The following is a 15,793-nucleotide window of genomic DNA, read 5'->3' on the forward strand; positions in this document are numbered from 1 at the left end:
ACTATTTCACAAATATCCCTGGCTCCAAAGCCTGTGATATTTACAGACACCGACCCATTTTCATGCACATGAAACATCACTTAATCTTTTTGTTTTCATTAAAAAAAAAAATCATACTTTTAACATTCCATCTACAAATAGCAAGGGAATATTAAGATTAGAAATTAGAGTTGATACCCAAGTAGTTGCTGTGGGTTTCCTTTAACCTAATTTCAGCTATCTAAACAGTAGGCAGTTATATCCAAGCAATCACCTCAGCTCACTTTTCACTCAGAAAGAGATGGCTCAATTAGCTGATCCCTGGAGTGCCTCTGCTGTGCACCTTGGCAAGCTCTACATTACCTCTAAAGAGACCCAAACTTAAATAAAAGCCTAACCTACAGGTGGTTTAAAGTATGCAAAATTTGCCCCACTTTGGGAAAAAAACTGGTTCTGTTCTGATTTATTTATGCATTTCCAGATTTTCAAGTGTCAAGATGTTCTCCACATTTCTACACAACTGGTAATTAAGTCAGAATTTAAATTGATTTTTTGACCACAAAACCAAAATAGGTTTGCTACACTTAACTGTTCTCAAAAGACCTAGAAACAAATGCATACACTCAAGGAAGGGAAAAAAAATAGAGAAACAATCAGATTTCTCCAAACATAAATTATTGCATAACCAGGTAATTTTATTAGTCACAACATTATTTTTGAGGGCATTTGTTCACAGCCTTATGGATAAAGTTTTTATATTAAAAGTTGTCCATGTCCATTTTTGTTACACTTCAGGGTTTTGGTTTGAATACAGTTCTTGAGAAAACCCTTCCCAGATATCAGTAAGGATAATGCCTTCCCAGGCACTTGTGTGGTTCCCTCTGAAAGGCTGGGTGATGTCAGAGATTCTGCTCATCACCCACTGACTATTGGTGAGGAAAAAAACAAAACCTCAAAACCTTTCTTGGCCTCTGGCAGCAGCTCAAGAACCCAGATATCTCCCCATTTCAGCAGCCAAGCATTCAAGAGTACTGTCAAAGTGTATCGAGACACTGTTGTATCAGGATAGCCTAAGAAACATGTAGACAGCAATTTGATTTCAAATACATTCCAAATCTGCTTATATTCTTTACTTATGTGGTTCCTCACATGTGGCTGGACTAAACAAAACTCATCAGAACTGCTATGGAACCTTTATCTTGGTTCATTTGAGAGACTATAACAAATAATTCTCTGTACAATTATGTTTTTGCAGATATCATTATCTTTAAATTTCCTGAACAGAAACTGGATATTGCTTCTTTTCTTAAATTACTCACTTTCAAAAACTTCACTAAATTCCTAATCCAATGTCAGCTACAGTCCAAAGTAGACAAAATTTTTTAAAATAATATTAAAAAAGAGAGGTTATTAGAAATACTTTATGAACCACACACAACTAGCCAGAAACACAAAGCATTTCTAAAATGAAAATTCTGATTACAAACTCATTTATGGCAGCAGAACAGGCAGCTGACATCATGGATCTGATAATGAGGAATACTTATTCTCCCTCCAGCTACAAAGTAGTCAGTATTATGCAAAACCAGAAACTCACAACTTAACCCTCATGTTTTTCAAAACTGAAACAAATAATTTTTTCATTTTGCAGTAGCAAAAGAGTGACAGTGACATCCCAAGCTCAGAAAAAAACAGTTCTCAAAGTGTTTTGATAACTCCCTTAAGTTCTTGGGTTGGCGGTGGACTGTTTTAGGTGTGGAGGGTTTTTTTATTAGGAGTATTATATTTACACCAGAAATAGAATAAACAGGAAATAAACAGCATTGCATCTAGTTAGATAAAACTCATTCACAGTACAAACTAGACACTGCTAGTGAAATAACTCTTAATGCCAGTTCACATAAGACCTTGGGCTACCAGGTCTTTTCCACTGAAAGTGGCAGAAAGCAGGAGCAGTAAAATCCCAGCTGACCCAAGAGTCTTATGAAAATAAAGGTCAAAGTCACCCTAGATAAGGACCCATCAACAGTAAGGCTGTATGAGAGGAAAGCACAGCAGAACAAAAGGACAGCTCTGGCCCTTGAGAGCTTTTAGGCAGCAAAGAGATCCTGTGTACTTGAACCAAGGCTCAAACTCTGCCATTGCCAATGCCCAGCACTCACATGCCTGATCCAGACACACACTCCATCAGACACTGCAGCTAAACACCAAACTACTGACATTCAGGGGTATATTAAGAATATATGGTGTTCATTCATTATTGTCCATTATTACATTATGTAATAACATTATTTGCTTCACTGTTAAATTGAGACTGTCAATATTGTTTTGAGTTTACTGAATTTTACCCAGCTAGTAAAGCTGTGATCCTTAAGATTCATCACATACTACACTGCAGATACCACGTACATATTTATAATCTGCAACATCTATGGCATCTACAAAAGTGACACAAAGCACAATTTTACCAAAGAATAAATTAAAAAACTGCATTATTGGTAATACATGCATTCCTCTGGAAGAGTTGAGAGTTCAGAAGACTGCATTTGCTTGTGTTCTGCATGAAAGAAACAGCCAAAGCTTTCCCAGACAACAACCTGTGCAACAGTTAGGCTGCACCAGAGTACAAAATTAAGCATACAATTAAGCACAGATCTTGGATTTATTCCTAGAGAAACACATGTGAAGTTACTATCAGACTTCTACTGTGCTTTGCAAAACTAGATTAGAGAATATCTTTACCAATCGAATTGACTGATCCTACACAACTTGAAGGATTTAATAACCCTGTGTTTCAGAAAGTGAAACGATTTTATTCTTCAGTTAAGATACACTGGCAGTTTCAGAACACTGCAATTCTTTGTAGGCACTAATATCAACACAGAGTACTTACCCTTTAGCAATAGCTCTTTGCCATTTTCAGTAATTTGGTTTACCATTCTTCTTCCTGCTCTTAGCACATGCTTTAGCAAAAGCCTTCTCTGTGACGTCCTGAGGATTGGACAGGTTTAACAAATACAGTATTCCCAAAAGAACTTTTTTTCTGCCTGCTCTGACAAAGTGCTGGCTGCAATGTTGAATTGGACTGATCCCTTCCAAGGTGCAAGACTTTCTTACAGAGAGTTAAGCCGACACCAATATAATCCTGGCATTATAATCCTTTCAACACCAAGAAAACATACAAATGTCAGGACCTTACTGAAAATGCTATTTGTCAAATCCAAGCCCAGCCACGTTTAGGAGGCACATTGCCAGTTGTTTGCACACTTAGTCAGAAAGTGTGGCACAAATCTGCTGCTTGCTGAGTGTGGAATCAGACAGTGTTTTAAACCTGCTAATGCCACAAAAGTCCAGCTCTGTGACATTAGCCCTGCAGGCATTTCAGCTTTCAAGTGAAAACCAGGATCTATTTCTTTCCATCTTCAATATGTTATGATTACCCATTAATGGATGAACCATATACAGGATCCCAAAAAAAGCATCAGCCAAATGAAATGGGAGGTTTATGTAAGATACATAGGTAATTACTAACTTAATGATTCTAAGCAGTTCATAATTACCAGAACCCTCATCATTCTGCCCATTCACAAGGAGGACCTCTGGGTACCAGCACACACCACAGCGAGACTTATCTACCTGATACAATCACCAAGAATGCCTGTGTAATTAAAGATACCAAGTCAGTTTTGAGAAATTGGATTTAGGAACTCACATCACTTAGGAGCTTTCATAATATAACTTGTCACTGCCAGCTGAAAAAAGCCCACTATAAAAACAACCTTTGTACTTCACTGTAATCCACTTCAGAGGTTCTTTCATGTGGAACGACTCCAAATAATTCCTCATGACTATCCTCCCCAAAACTCCATCCCTTCACATGCATGAAGGCACCTCAGATACAGCACACCCTGTATCAAAATATAGGGAGCAGCATTCCAGCATTTTCCCTGCCTCAGGAAAAGCCTCTTACAGTAAAATGTTCTCACTTTCTCTGAGACACAGCAACATACATCTATGAGACCAGCACACAGACTTCATGCAATATTTAATTTAAGTTCACCTTTCTCTTTGATACCAAATACAGAAAACTGTTTTCAGTCCTACATGTGTTTAGAAGACCATGGCTGTGCAGTACAAAAGAGAGAACAGAATTAAAAAAAAACCAAAAAAACCCACCACAAACATGCTACAATTTTGGACACACCTGCTCCCTCTTCCAGCTCAACATGGGCCAAAGAAACAATTGTACAGGCACAAACCATGGAGTGAGAGAAAGCTGGTGGGAACAGTGACCATTAAAAGTCAATATTGCCACCAACTCAAAAAACTTCCTACAGGGAACAAATGGAAAGAAAGAAGATATAAGCCAGGGTGCTAAATATCTCCAAACATGCAAAAAATAATAGAAAAAAGGAGTTTTCATTACTTTGACATTTCAATGGATGTACATTTCATGCATTACATACTGTACAGTGTACATTATCAGACACCTACTATCCATTCCTGGAAGACAGTAGAAAGACATTGGTAATCAGTTACAGCTTATTGTAAAGCCCTGAATGCTCTGTTAGTTTTCAGTTAACTCATATAGAAAGTGCTGAACATCAGGTATTTCTCACATTTGAGAAGTACTGTGTTCAATGTGAAAATAAAGTTCATGAGAGATTTTTTTGAAACTAAGGATGACCTTTCAGTGTGAAGTGCTGCAAACAGCCAAAACCCACTGTAACTCTGGCCATAATACTTACAAAAACGACAAGTCAGCAAGAGACTTCTCCAAGGAAAGGGAGTCACTCCTTCCCACTGAACATTTCAGAGGGTGGGGAGTGCTCTGACATCACACATGATAAGCAACAAACCACTGTACTTCTAAAATACATATATTCTAATACACATTTATAAAGAGTCTACAGGTCTTCCAAAATAGCACAATACATTTCACACATTGCAACACACAGCACACAGACCAAGACAGAGATCTAGAGAAGACCAGTGGCTTTTACAATTTTACAAAAAGGTCAACTGTTTGCGAGAGCATCAGAGCAAACTGAGTACAGCACACCAGTTTACAGAAACTCTTCAGGGAGCAATGGGCAACATTAGATCACTTTTCCGCTCCACCAGTCAGGAATTAAGCAGATGCAATAGCATCTAAATCTGAAGAAACTCAGGGAGATATAATGGTGAGTTTACTCCTGCTAAATATATGCTTCTACCACAAAGCCCAAAATACAGGGTCTTAGAAAGGCAAAGTATCACATTAAATCACTCCATGGGTTGCCTTCACTTACAGCTTTAAAGCTCATTGCATATATGCTAAAAGGCATCGTAACACCAGGCAGATAATCATCCCACTGTCTGGTTACACAGTACTGGGATCTCCCAAACACAGCTCAACTATACCTCCTGTCATGCTTGGCTACCATGTCCCAGAAATTAATCCCTGACACTGTGACTGCATTTCCTGGAACACAGAGATACATCAAAAGGGAGTGGTTTGTGTCTGTCTGGGCAAAGTCAAGATGGAAGTTTCATGCGGGCACTGAACCAAGGGCTGGCTTGTGATGTTCTGGTAGCAGCTGCACCCTGGAGATTCCACCCCAGTGAATGGCACAGAACACAAGAGGGGGATCAAGGGAAAGGAAGGGATCCTGCTGAGGGGAGAAGGACAAGTGGCATTACTGATGAACACTTCATATCGTAAAATCACAGACTGAACAAATAAAACCTTAGCAGAACAAAGCCAGAAATAATCTAAAGGTTCTAAAATCAGACCTGCATATATATATATATATATATATATATATATTATAGCAAGTAGAAGGCAAAGTAATGTCAGTTATACTATTTAGAAGCAGATTAGGAAAACAAAGGTCCTGAATGCAAAGGTAGAAGGCAGAGGAGAAACAGTAATGTGCTGTCCTCTGTCAGAGACAGCAGCAGCTACACCGTCTTCTTCAATCACTCCTAGTCCTGACTCAGATCTGACCTCCTACATGGAATCCAGAGGTGGACTTTGCACACAGTACCCAAGCTCAGGGCTGCTCAGCTTGCAAGCAGAGACGGGGTCATAAAAAAAGCAGCATTGCTATAGATAATTTTATGGAGAACAATTATACTCCAGGGCATAAAATTTGTGTTTTACTGCAGCAATCAGCAATTTAAAGTATGCAAGAGCAGGTTTCAACAAGTTTGCCTTAAGAGTTACTCTAACTCAGCAAACAGGCAGCTTCTAATGGCACACCATAAAAATCCTTTTTTCCCTTTTACGTGGAAGTGAAAGGCAGAAGTTTGGATGGTCTAATCTGCTTCAGGATAAGGGGGGGAAATGTAGTGATTGAAGGATGTTCTAAATCCCTCAGATAAACACCAGAAATTACTGGCTACTGGTAGGAGATGAAAATGAAGGCTGGTAATTAGACTGAGGGAAAAAAAACCACTTACAGTTTTGTTCAGGCATAATTAGCTTGAACCTATACATAGTACAACATGCCTCTGCCCTAAACACAGCTCTGCGTCATTGCTCCTCTCCCAGGATCTCATTATACAATCTCTGCCACAGTTCCCTTCCAGCAGCCTCCAACATCAGCTCACAGCTTTGATTCTCTTTTTCACAGTAATCGATGGATTGCATCCTAATTATATTACAGACCACGTGTCAATCAATGCAAGAGCTGGGCTTCAGGACAACGCAGGTCACTCGGGTGGAGTGGGGAGAAGGGGGCAAATTACACATTCTGGATTCATGGCCAGATGCCCAGGAGACATCGGGCACACCCAGAATCCGAATGCCTTTGGAAATGCTGCTCCCCCATGCCTTATGCAGAGGAGCTGCCCGGCTTCCTGCAGCAGCACTGTGACCACCAACACAAAGGTAGGATGATGACCATCCCTTCAGTACCAGCCATCTCCTCCCACACACCCTGCCCTGCTGCCCAGCCCAGCCTGGCACTGGCCCATCATCTTCTGCTTCACAAAATGCCATTTCATTTACATTTCTGACAAGTCTTAGGCTGCCTCCAGTCAGCAAAACTGCCAAGTTATCAAACTTCCCCATTCATCCATGAGCTAATTGAGTCAAAACCTCTTTTGGGGCAATTAGTGTTTTATTTTGCATGTCAAACTCCACCTCTCTGTCCTACAAAGCATGAAGATCAAAAGATGATTAAGAAAGAATTCAACCAAGCACCTTTAAAGGCAATAAAAATTTGGAGAAAAAATGTATTCCCAGAACTGTTCTGACCTATACCTCTGTTGCTCAGACACGAATTAAGACTGCTGGAAAGTGAACAGCCTTCTTTTCCAAGCCAAAACTGGCACCTACCACAAAATCTAAAGCCCCATTATATGGCCTGTAACTCCAGGAACATCATTTTATGGTTCAGAACTGAATTTGAGACTTGTGAAACAATGCTTAAAATAAAAACCACTGGGGACAGATAGGCAATAGACAGGCTACAAAATAATGTCCAGGTACAGTTACATACACATATATATGCAGTTACACTATATAAAATACTGTTGTATCCAAAATCCAGACAAGTTTATCCTACATGCATTGTAAGAGCTGCATTTTTGTGGTCATGTAGACTTAAAGACAGACTTATTAACTGTCAAGTATTTGGTTCTGTGAAAAGACTAACATTTTTTGTGTACAGTATTTCACTATTCTGCTTGCTTAAAACCAAGATATTGTTTGCTTGGCGATCCCTGCAGCAGCCACTGTGAAAGATGCACAGTTCTCTGTGCATGACAAAATCCAAGTATGCTGAAAGAAATCATCCAAAGCAGCTCAGCTGAAAGAACAAGAATAGTACTACTCATTGCTCAGGGATCACTTGGCAGCATTTAAAGAGATGCCCAATAAAAACTAATAATTAAGAAAGAGGTTTTACTAAATCAAACAAAAACAAATACTGAAACTTTATCACCTGAGAAAAAAAATCAGCTTAGTACAATTAAAAGATTCAAAATTTCTGATTCAAAGGTTATTGAAGACAAAGGAAACACCCCCAAAACATAACTTAAATAGGCCTTAGACCATGACTTAGAACAGTGCATTTTTTTTTCACTGTAGGTCAGGTCATAGACCAAAGTCTTTAAATAAAAACCTCCAAACAACAAGTTGAAAACACAAACCCTTTGATCAAATAAATCTTAATCTACGTATTGGTGTTAACATGTTTCTTCTGCAGTTTGAAACAGTACACACATTATTTGTTGCAACACAATCAAAAAAATGTGTAAATCTTCACTTGGTCTTGCAAGGGGAAACTCACCAATTGCAGCTTTTCTCTCCCTGTGGCACTGGGTGTCCCCCCATGGTGTCACGGGCACTTGACAAGAAGTCAGTGATCACTAAGTCTGATCTTCCTCAAGGTGGTTGTTGCCAACTTCAGCGAACAGCATTTACTATGTTTGGCTACAATTCTTGTCGAACTATCTTAGTCTTCATTCTACACAGAACTTTAGAGCAAAAGCCAAATTTAAACTTTATACTGAAGAGGATGCAAAGACATATTCTTTAATTTTGTTGCAGCAGGAAAAAGAAAGTAAATGTCACCATTTTCTTTAAGGAAGCGAAACACTGAAGAAATTTGTAACAGGAAATGGAATAACACACACAGATCAATTTTATACGTGAGAGAGATGTGCACTACAGACACCATATAAGAAACCCAAAAAAACCTTTAAATTTCTTTAGAAAAGTTCAGAGTGAATAGAGAAGATGCAGCTTCAGCATATTAAACAATTCCCCAAACTGACTCTCAAATAAAGTCTGAAATGGGCGCTTAGCACAGATTTGCAGTGAGAATTAGAAGAAAACTCCATGTCTTTTCATGTGCAATTGCTTAGCCTCTAATGCAGGTGTTCTCCAAAACACAAAAAATCAGCAGCTACAAAAAAACAGCAGAGGGGTTTTGGGGGGTTTAATAGTCCTCTCTTAGTTTTTGCAACATGCAGACCCACACATACAGGGGGACAGGAGCTGCCTTCACATCACTTAGACGTATCACAAAGATCCTTCCCAAAGCTTTTTCAAATAACTCAAATACCAGAGAACCCACAAAAAGGCCCATGTTTTTCTATATTTAGCTAAGTCTCCTGGTCACCAGCAGCTGGCACCAGGACTCTTTGGTACCGGACAGCTGCAGCCTCTGCAGCTCTGCCTTAATCACGGCACAAAGGAGGTGTGAGACATGTTTACCAAAAGTAACAGTTTATGCAGTAACATGAACTTTCTTCTTTCCCTAGACAAGCATTTTAACAGATGAATTCAACATTACAACACTGGATGTTGCTGAAACAGAGGGTATCCACCATGGGCTCCACTAAAATGAGCTTCTCCAAGAAATTCCTTTGCTTACAGGCAATAAAGTATATACCATCTCCTTAATTCAGCCAACTGTTTCAAACAGCCAATTATGTGACAAAGCACTTTTCCCACTCTCATTTTTCACATACCAAACTCTTATCTTTCCTTATCTGAAGCAAGAGTCCATTCCTCCTGCATCTGTATTGTTAAGAAAAGTATTCTGAAGTCTAGCACTGCTATCAGTGCTGTGCTAATTGGTGACTGCTCAAATAGAAAGTTAAAAAAAAAAAAAAAAGGCCAAATAAACTCTCAGTGCTTCAGATGTATGACCCTGCTGCTAAGACCTCTTTCAAGATCTGCATTTCAAATCACAACCATTGCTGTGTATCCCACAAGTACCCATTAAGGAGCAGAAACAAATATTGACATATTTAGCACTGACAGTACACCTTTAATACCTCCAAATTTATACATCATACTTTTCAGAGACGGAAAACAGATGCCAAGCTTGGCAAAACAGAAAAAAGACCCTTCCTCATCAAAATGCAGCTACATGCAAGAAGTTGCAGTCTCCATACCATTTTCAGCAAGACAATAGCTAACAAATCACCAGACGAGGCAGTTCACTGACATCAGTATTGCTATTCCCAGGTTACTTTCTTTCCTCCAAACAATTCAGAGGTTTTGCCTCAACTCCACCACAATCTGTCTTCTCCACAACTTCCTTCTGCCGTTTAGAGGCAACATGAAAAACGCTGAAGACACATGATCTACAAAGGTTATGCAAAAATATTCCGCTCTGACCAATCTAACTGTGCCGTTTACCCACACTGCTGCCAGTTCTTTTCAGTTAAGAAAATTTAAATGTTATTTGGACACATATTTCTGTTGGTCCTACTTAGCTGTAGTGTTTAATTTATTACATGACTAATTTTATCTTATCTCTGGACTTTGCCAAAACACCTACATGTAAGAATTAAGCACTTTGAAGAAGAATGTTTGAATGATTTATGTGTCCCCATTAAAAGGATCTTCAGATATATTTTATGTGAGCTTTATTTCAAGTCTTGCAAAAGACTGACAATTTTTACTAGTAAGTTACCACATATTAAAAGCAGTGAACCAGGAAGAAGCTTAAAGTAAAAGCCCTCCATTATCACATTATCATTTTTCAAAAACAGCTTGTTGCAAACAAGCAGTAGAATCCATTGCTACACAAGAGCACTGAACACACTGAGGCAGAACATAAGCATGAGGAAAAGGTCTTAGGTCCAGTTAGAGAACCCTGGACTGAGAGGAAGCCATGTGATAAACGGAACATAAGCAGAGCAATTCCTTGGTAAAAATCTGGGGTGACAGCTGACCAAAGCTGGTTAGTGACACCAAGCTGATTAGTGTCTCATTTCCAAATACAAAAGTAAAGGGAAGATAAATAACTTCCCACAGAACACATGACATTGCCACACTTTGGTTAACAGGGTGCGCAATCACTGTGGAGCTGAGATTCTTATTAAAGCAAAGTATATTTTGTTTTTTAAACACTATTCAGACCCTACTGTCCCTCTTCTTGCCCTGTGTACCCAACCTAACATGCTGGCATTATTTCAAAGTCTGAGGGGATGCCAAATTCACATTTCTCATCCCTGACGATCCATAAAGAAGGGCTCACGGGTTTATCATAGGATCACAAGATAATTCTTTGTACTTCTTTTTCTAAATGAAAGATGTCAAAGTCTATTACAAGCAGTGGCAGTCAGTGGAACCTGCTTAGACAAAAAAGGCTGATTTTATTCACAAGCAAGCCCTGGAGCTATCTGGGAAAGCTAAATTATTGCACACTGTCTAATGTCTTCTTATGGAAATGGTTGACAAGAAATTCTGCTGCAGAATGGCTTCATGGCTGTGGTGTTTAGATGATACCCTATCACTTCATGTCCTAAATAAAGCAAAATTCAGAGGAAAAAAATTAAAAAACAGAGTTATGACAAATAAAGGTTGGGGTGAAAGGTCAGAGTGAAATCAGAATCCATTAGAATCATAAGGAACAGCCTAAGAGAGTGTGCAAGGAGTACTGGACAACACAGCCACTACTTTGCACAGTTAAGTACCATGACAGACCATACTCTTGAAGGGCCATGTCATTACTGAGTCACCTTAACCCATCTTCAATGGAACTCAGCAATCCAAACAAGTTTTAAAATTAGGCTCTGAATAACAAGCTGACAAAATAAAATCTTCCCAGGAGAAGGTTCACAGAACATCAGCAGAACCACCAGCACTGCTCAGGCAGCTCTGTGTGCACCCATGCAGTGTCACTATCAATCAACTGTGTGCACTCCCACAGGGCCACAGCCTACAACTTGAACTGTGCACTCAAGTCAAACAGTGTACTTTATCTGGAATCAGAGACACCACTACCAACAACAAATCCCTCTCCAAGAGACCGTTATCAGCTGCCACAGATGGCTCTGGAGGGTCACTCTCTTCCCTCCAGTCTACAGTCTCCAGCCAGCACTAAACAGCTGTGAAATACTCTACCTTCAACAGAAGATTCGATCTCTGCCGTGTCATATCACCAACGCTCCCCCCATAGGAGAGGGCTGGGTATTCTACATAGGATGGAGAATGAAGCACCAAAACCCAAAGGAGTAACACAAGGGAGTTCAAACTCCCGTCTACAGAGCTACAAACTCAAAAAAACTAGAAAGAGACAGAAAAGGCTAGTGGGGAAAAACATGCTTGTCAGTACAGGTATGCAAGACATATATCTTTATATGCACACCCTGAGGATATGAAACAATACTTAATTACAGTGAAAGTATATTAAAAAATAGAAGGCAGTTATAGTTCACGCAGAAACAGACCTACCCTACCATATAATAATGAAGTTACCAGATATTTATCGGCTTTAAATAAAGACACTCAGCTACCTTCCAGCAGCATGGCCGTGCACTGCAGTCACAACAGCAGTGCACAGGAGACTACAAACTGCCAGTGATTTAAGGGACTGTGACAGAGAGCCCAGTGAGTATTCTGAAGTGTGTTGTTTGCATGTATCCTACAGGCAGTCTCATATCCAAATGAGATGGTTTGAGTTGGCCTTCCTTTATCCACCATGGCAGCACCTTCCATAAACCACACTTACCAACCCATGGCCAAAGCTAGATAGTGGAAAAAGCACTCCACAAGATGTCCACCTCGACCTGCTGAGATGGGTGAAAAATACCCGTTACTTTCATGCACATAGACTACATGGTAAATAACCTGAGAGTAAAACAGACCTTTTGTAAAAAACTAAATGCAGGCCCTGAACAGCCTTTAGGGCTAGTGCCTCAAATTATTTGTGATAATATGTAGCCTGGGAAAAACAACTACCTTTGGTCATTCCCAAATAACCACATTAGACATGGAAAGAACCAACACAACAGACATTAGGGCCATGTAAGCTACTTGGTATACAAAACCTAAAAATTCCTTGAAAATTATACAAAGAAAGAAAGAAAAAAAAAACAGTGGGTACATATGGGGAGATCGAAGCACATATTCTCAGAGAAATGAACAAAGTAACAAAGCAGGAACTGAACTTTGTTCTTATGACAGTTGAGTATCACTCAGCAAAATAACCCTGTCGGCTTCCTTAAGCACAGGTCTGAGCAGTGCAAACTCCCTTCAGGGATTACTGTACATCCAATAATTTGCAGTCTGAAAAGTTTGACTGCACAGGCAAGGAAGAACAGGTCAGGTGTTTACTGCTTTTTCTTTTGTTGCCTAGAGTCACGCATGATTCACAAAGGGTAAGTCAGATCCACCAGCCAAGCCCATGGGAAGATCCTCTTCCTAAAGGTTACAGAAAACTGAACACAACCAAGGCAGAAGAAAAAAAAACCAGACTGCACAAAGAGCTAAAACAACCTTGCACCAGAACGACTCTCCTGTCTAAATCTAAGTGTCCTTCACATTCCCACTAGGAAGACTCACTGTATTTAAATTGATTTATTACCTAAAAGTAACAGCAAAACACCAAGAGAGGCTGAGGGCTGATATCAGCCGCCTAGTTAAAGAATGCACTTCTCACCACGCAAAACCCCCTCCTACTTACGTGATCTTCTTCTGTAATTGGAATAAATTAACCTCTAACAAAAAGCAGCTCAGCCTGGCAGGAGCACTTATGAGCCACTTGCTGTAGTATTCATGGGCCCGGTTTGAGGGAGAGGGACCTTGCTGGACAGCTGCGTTTTTTAAGGTGACACAAACAAGAAAAGCAGCAACCTAAGACGCTGCTAGTTTAACCGAATTCGCTATCACTCGTTTATTTTGGCAGCGGAGCACTGAAGACACTTGAGTGTATGCCCACGTACTCTTATCACCTCTGGAGACAGCAGTTTGGGGGGGAACGATAAGAGCCGGCGCTCCGCTGCGGCTCCGCTCCCCACCGCATCCCGGGCTGTCAACAAGCGGCTGGGGGGCGGAGGGAACCCCCGGGTATCCCCTGCGAGCACCGGGGAGCGCCGCGCCCAGCGCAACCCCGGCACCGCCGTCGCAGCCTCGGCCCGGCCCCTGGGGCTGCCATGGGGCTGCCAGCGGCCGCAGCGCTCACCCACGGGGATGGGCTGCCGCGTCCCGGCAACGGCGGAGCCGGGGGGGCTCCTCCTCCGGCGCAGACCCGGGAGCGCCCCCGCCTTTGTGCTCCGCGGCGGCGGCGGAGCGGGGCCGGGCTGGCCCGAGCCCCGGAGCGTGGGCACCGCCGCCCCCCGCCCCGGCCGTGTCCGCTCACCGTCGGAGCTGACGGTGTCGTAGGAGTCCCCAGGGGCGGGCGCCGCGGCCGGCTCCCGGTAGTCCACCCAGCTGAGCCCTTCTACGCTGTCGTACTCGGCGCGGGGTTTGTCCTCCACCGGCACCACGGTGAAGTGCGGCATGGCTGGCGGGGCGGCGAGGGCTCCCCGCGGCACCGCGGCGAGGCAGGCGGGACGCGGCGCGGAGCCGGCGGCGCATTCCTGCCCCGTGCGGTCACTTCCTCTCAGGAAACCGCGCTCCTCAACTCCACCCATTCCACCGCGAGCGCCGGGGCGGTGCAACTCCCGCCGCCCCCGGGAGCGCCGGGCGAGCTCCGCGCGGGGGACGCTCAGCAGCGCGGACACGGAGGAGGGGCCGGGGGCGGCGAGGCAGCGCGGGGAAGGGGGAGCCATCTTTCTGCGGCCATCGTGATGGGACCCGGGCCCCAGGGCGGTGGGAGCGGGGCGTGGCGGGGCGGGCGCCCTCCGCTCGCCGCCCTCCCTTGAGGCGCTGCCGGGCCGCCTCGGGGAGGAAATTTCCCTCCGCCGTGTCCGGGGTTCCTTCCCCCGCCGCCGCCGCCATTTGCTGGGCAGGAGCGATGCGGGGATGGCGGCGGTGGCGGGGATGGCGGGGCTGGGGCCGGGTGGTCCCGAAACCCCGGGAGGGGCGGGGTGATGCGGGGAAGCATCAGCAGCCGAGGTGCGGACAGGGCACCTGGGAGTCCCGCTGGGCTGGGGGCAGAGCGAGCCCATTGGGGATGTCACGACCCCCGGCAGGCGGTTCGACCCCGGGTTGGGGTGATGGAACGGGGCTGTCCCCACCGAGCCGCGCTGGGGCCGTGCGGGTGCGGTGGCAGCAGCTGCCCCGCGTCCTGTGCCTGCGGTGGCAGCGCACCGTGGTTTGTGTCCCTTGTGCCCTTTCTCGGCTCTTGACTGCACGAAACCCTCAGCGGGGACGTGGCGAGCAGAGCAAGCCCGAGGGAAACGGGAAACACGGCAGTGCCAAAGGCGTGGGGGGCACCACGCTGCCCCGGGGACATTTGCATGCGCGCTGAAGCCGAGGGTGTTTTAGCTGTATGCAAAGCACACAGTTACTAAGGCAGCAGACTGCCGGGGCTGATGAACTGTGGCCCTGCTGCCCTGGCAGGGCCTGGGAGCCGCGGTGCCCCATTGTTCTGTCCCACTCGAGGAGCAGGGGGTGTCGCCCCCTCCCAGCAGCTCCGCCGGCGGCAGAGCCCGCACAGCCCGCGGCGCGCCAGACGCTCAGCGCAGCCTCTCGGCCCCCAGGGAGCAAAATTTGATTTTGCCTTCACATTTGAAAAAGCTGGCGCCAGCAATGGGCATCTCGGACTTCATTTAGCGCATGGTAGCCTTCACATGGAGTTTAAACGTGAATTAATTGTTGATAATGCTATTTATTGCCTGCATTTGAAAGATAGCCTTGACACAAAGGATCCCTTTCTAATGCATTATGAAATCGTCAGCAAAAAAGCTCTAGAAATCAATTTGTGCATTTTACTGTGGACTGTCAAGTCAAACTCGTTCTGTAGATTTTTTGACTAAAATACTCACTAATCAAGAAATCTGTATACAAGTCAATCCAGTAAAGATGGAAGTTTTGTCTTCAGATTGCACAGGAGTCTATGGGAGGATACAAAGGTTAGAGGAGAGGAAGAGGCTAAGACTGAACATTTCCTATGCTCAGAACCACCTTATCCCCTGCACT

The 15,793-nt window shown here is 43.5% G+C and overlaps 1 protein-coding gene across 1 annotated transcript in view; it reads right to left on the bottom strand.

The window, feature by feature from the left end:
* The window catches only part of SLC12A4 (solute carrier family 12 member 4), a 46,870-nt gene extending 32,527 nt beyond the window's left edge, over nt 1-14,343 (bottom strand). The window contains exon 1 of the mRNA XM_071567855.1: nt 14,070-14,343. Within this exon, the coding sequence (XP_071423956.1) occupies nt 14,070-14,343 (274 nt within the window). The remainder of the gene's footprint in view (nt 1-14,069) is intronic.
* Nucleotides 14,344-15,793: the final 1,450 nt, after the last annotated feature.

Source organism: Pithys albifrons, chromosome 12, assembly GCF_047495875.1.
Source record: "Pithys albifrons albifrons isolate INPA30051 chromosome 12, PitAlb_v1, whole genome shotgun sequence".
NCBI lineage: Eukaryota > Metazoa > Chordata > Aves > Passeriformes > Thamnophilidae > Pithys > Pithys albifrons.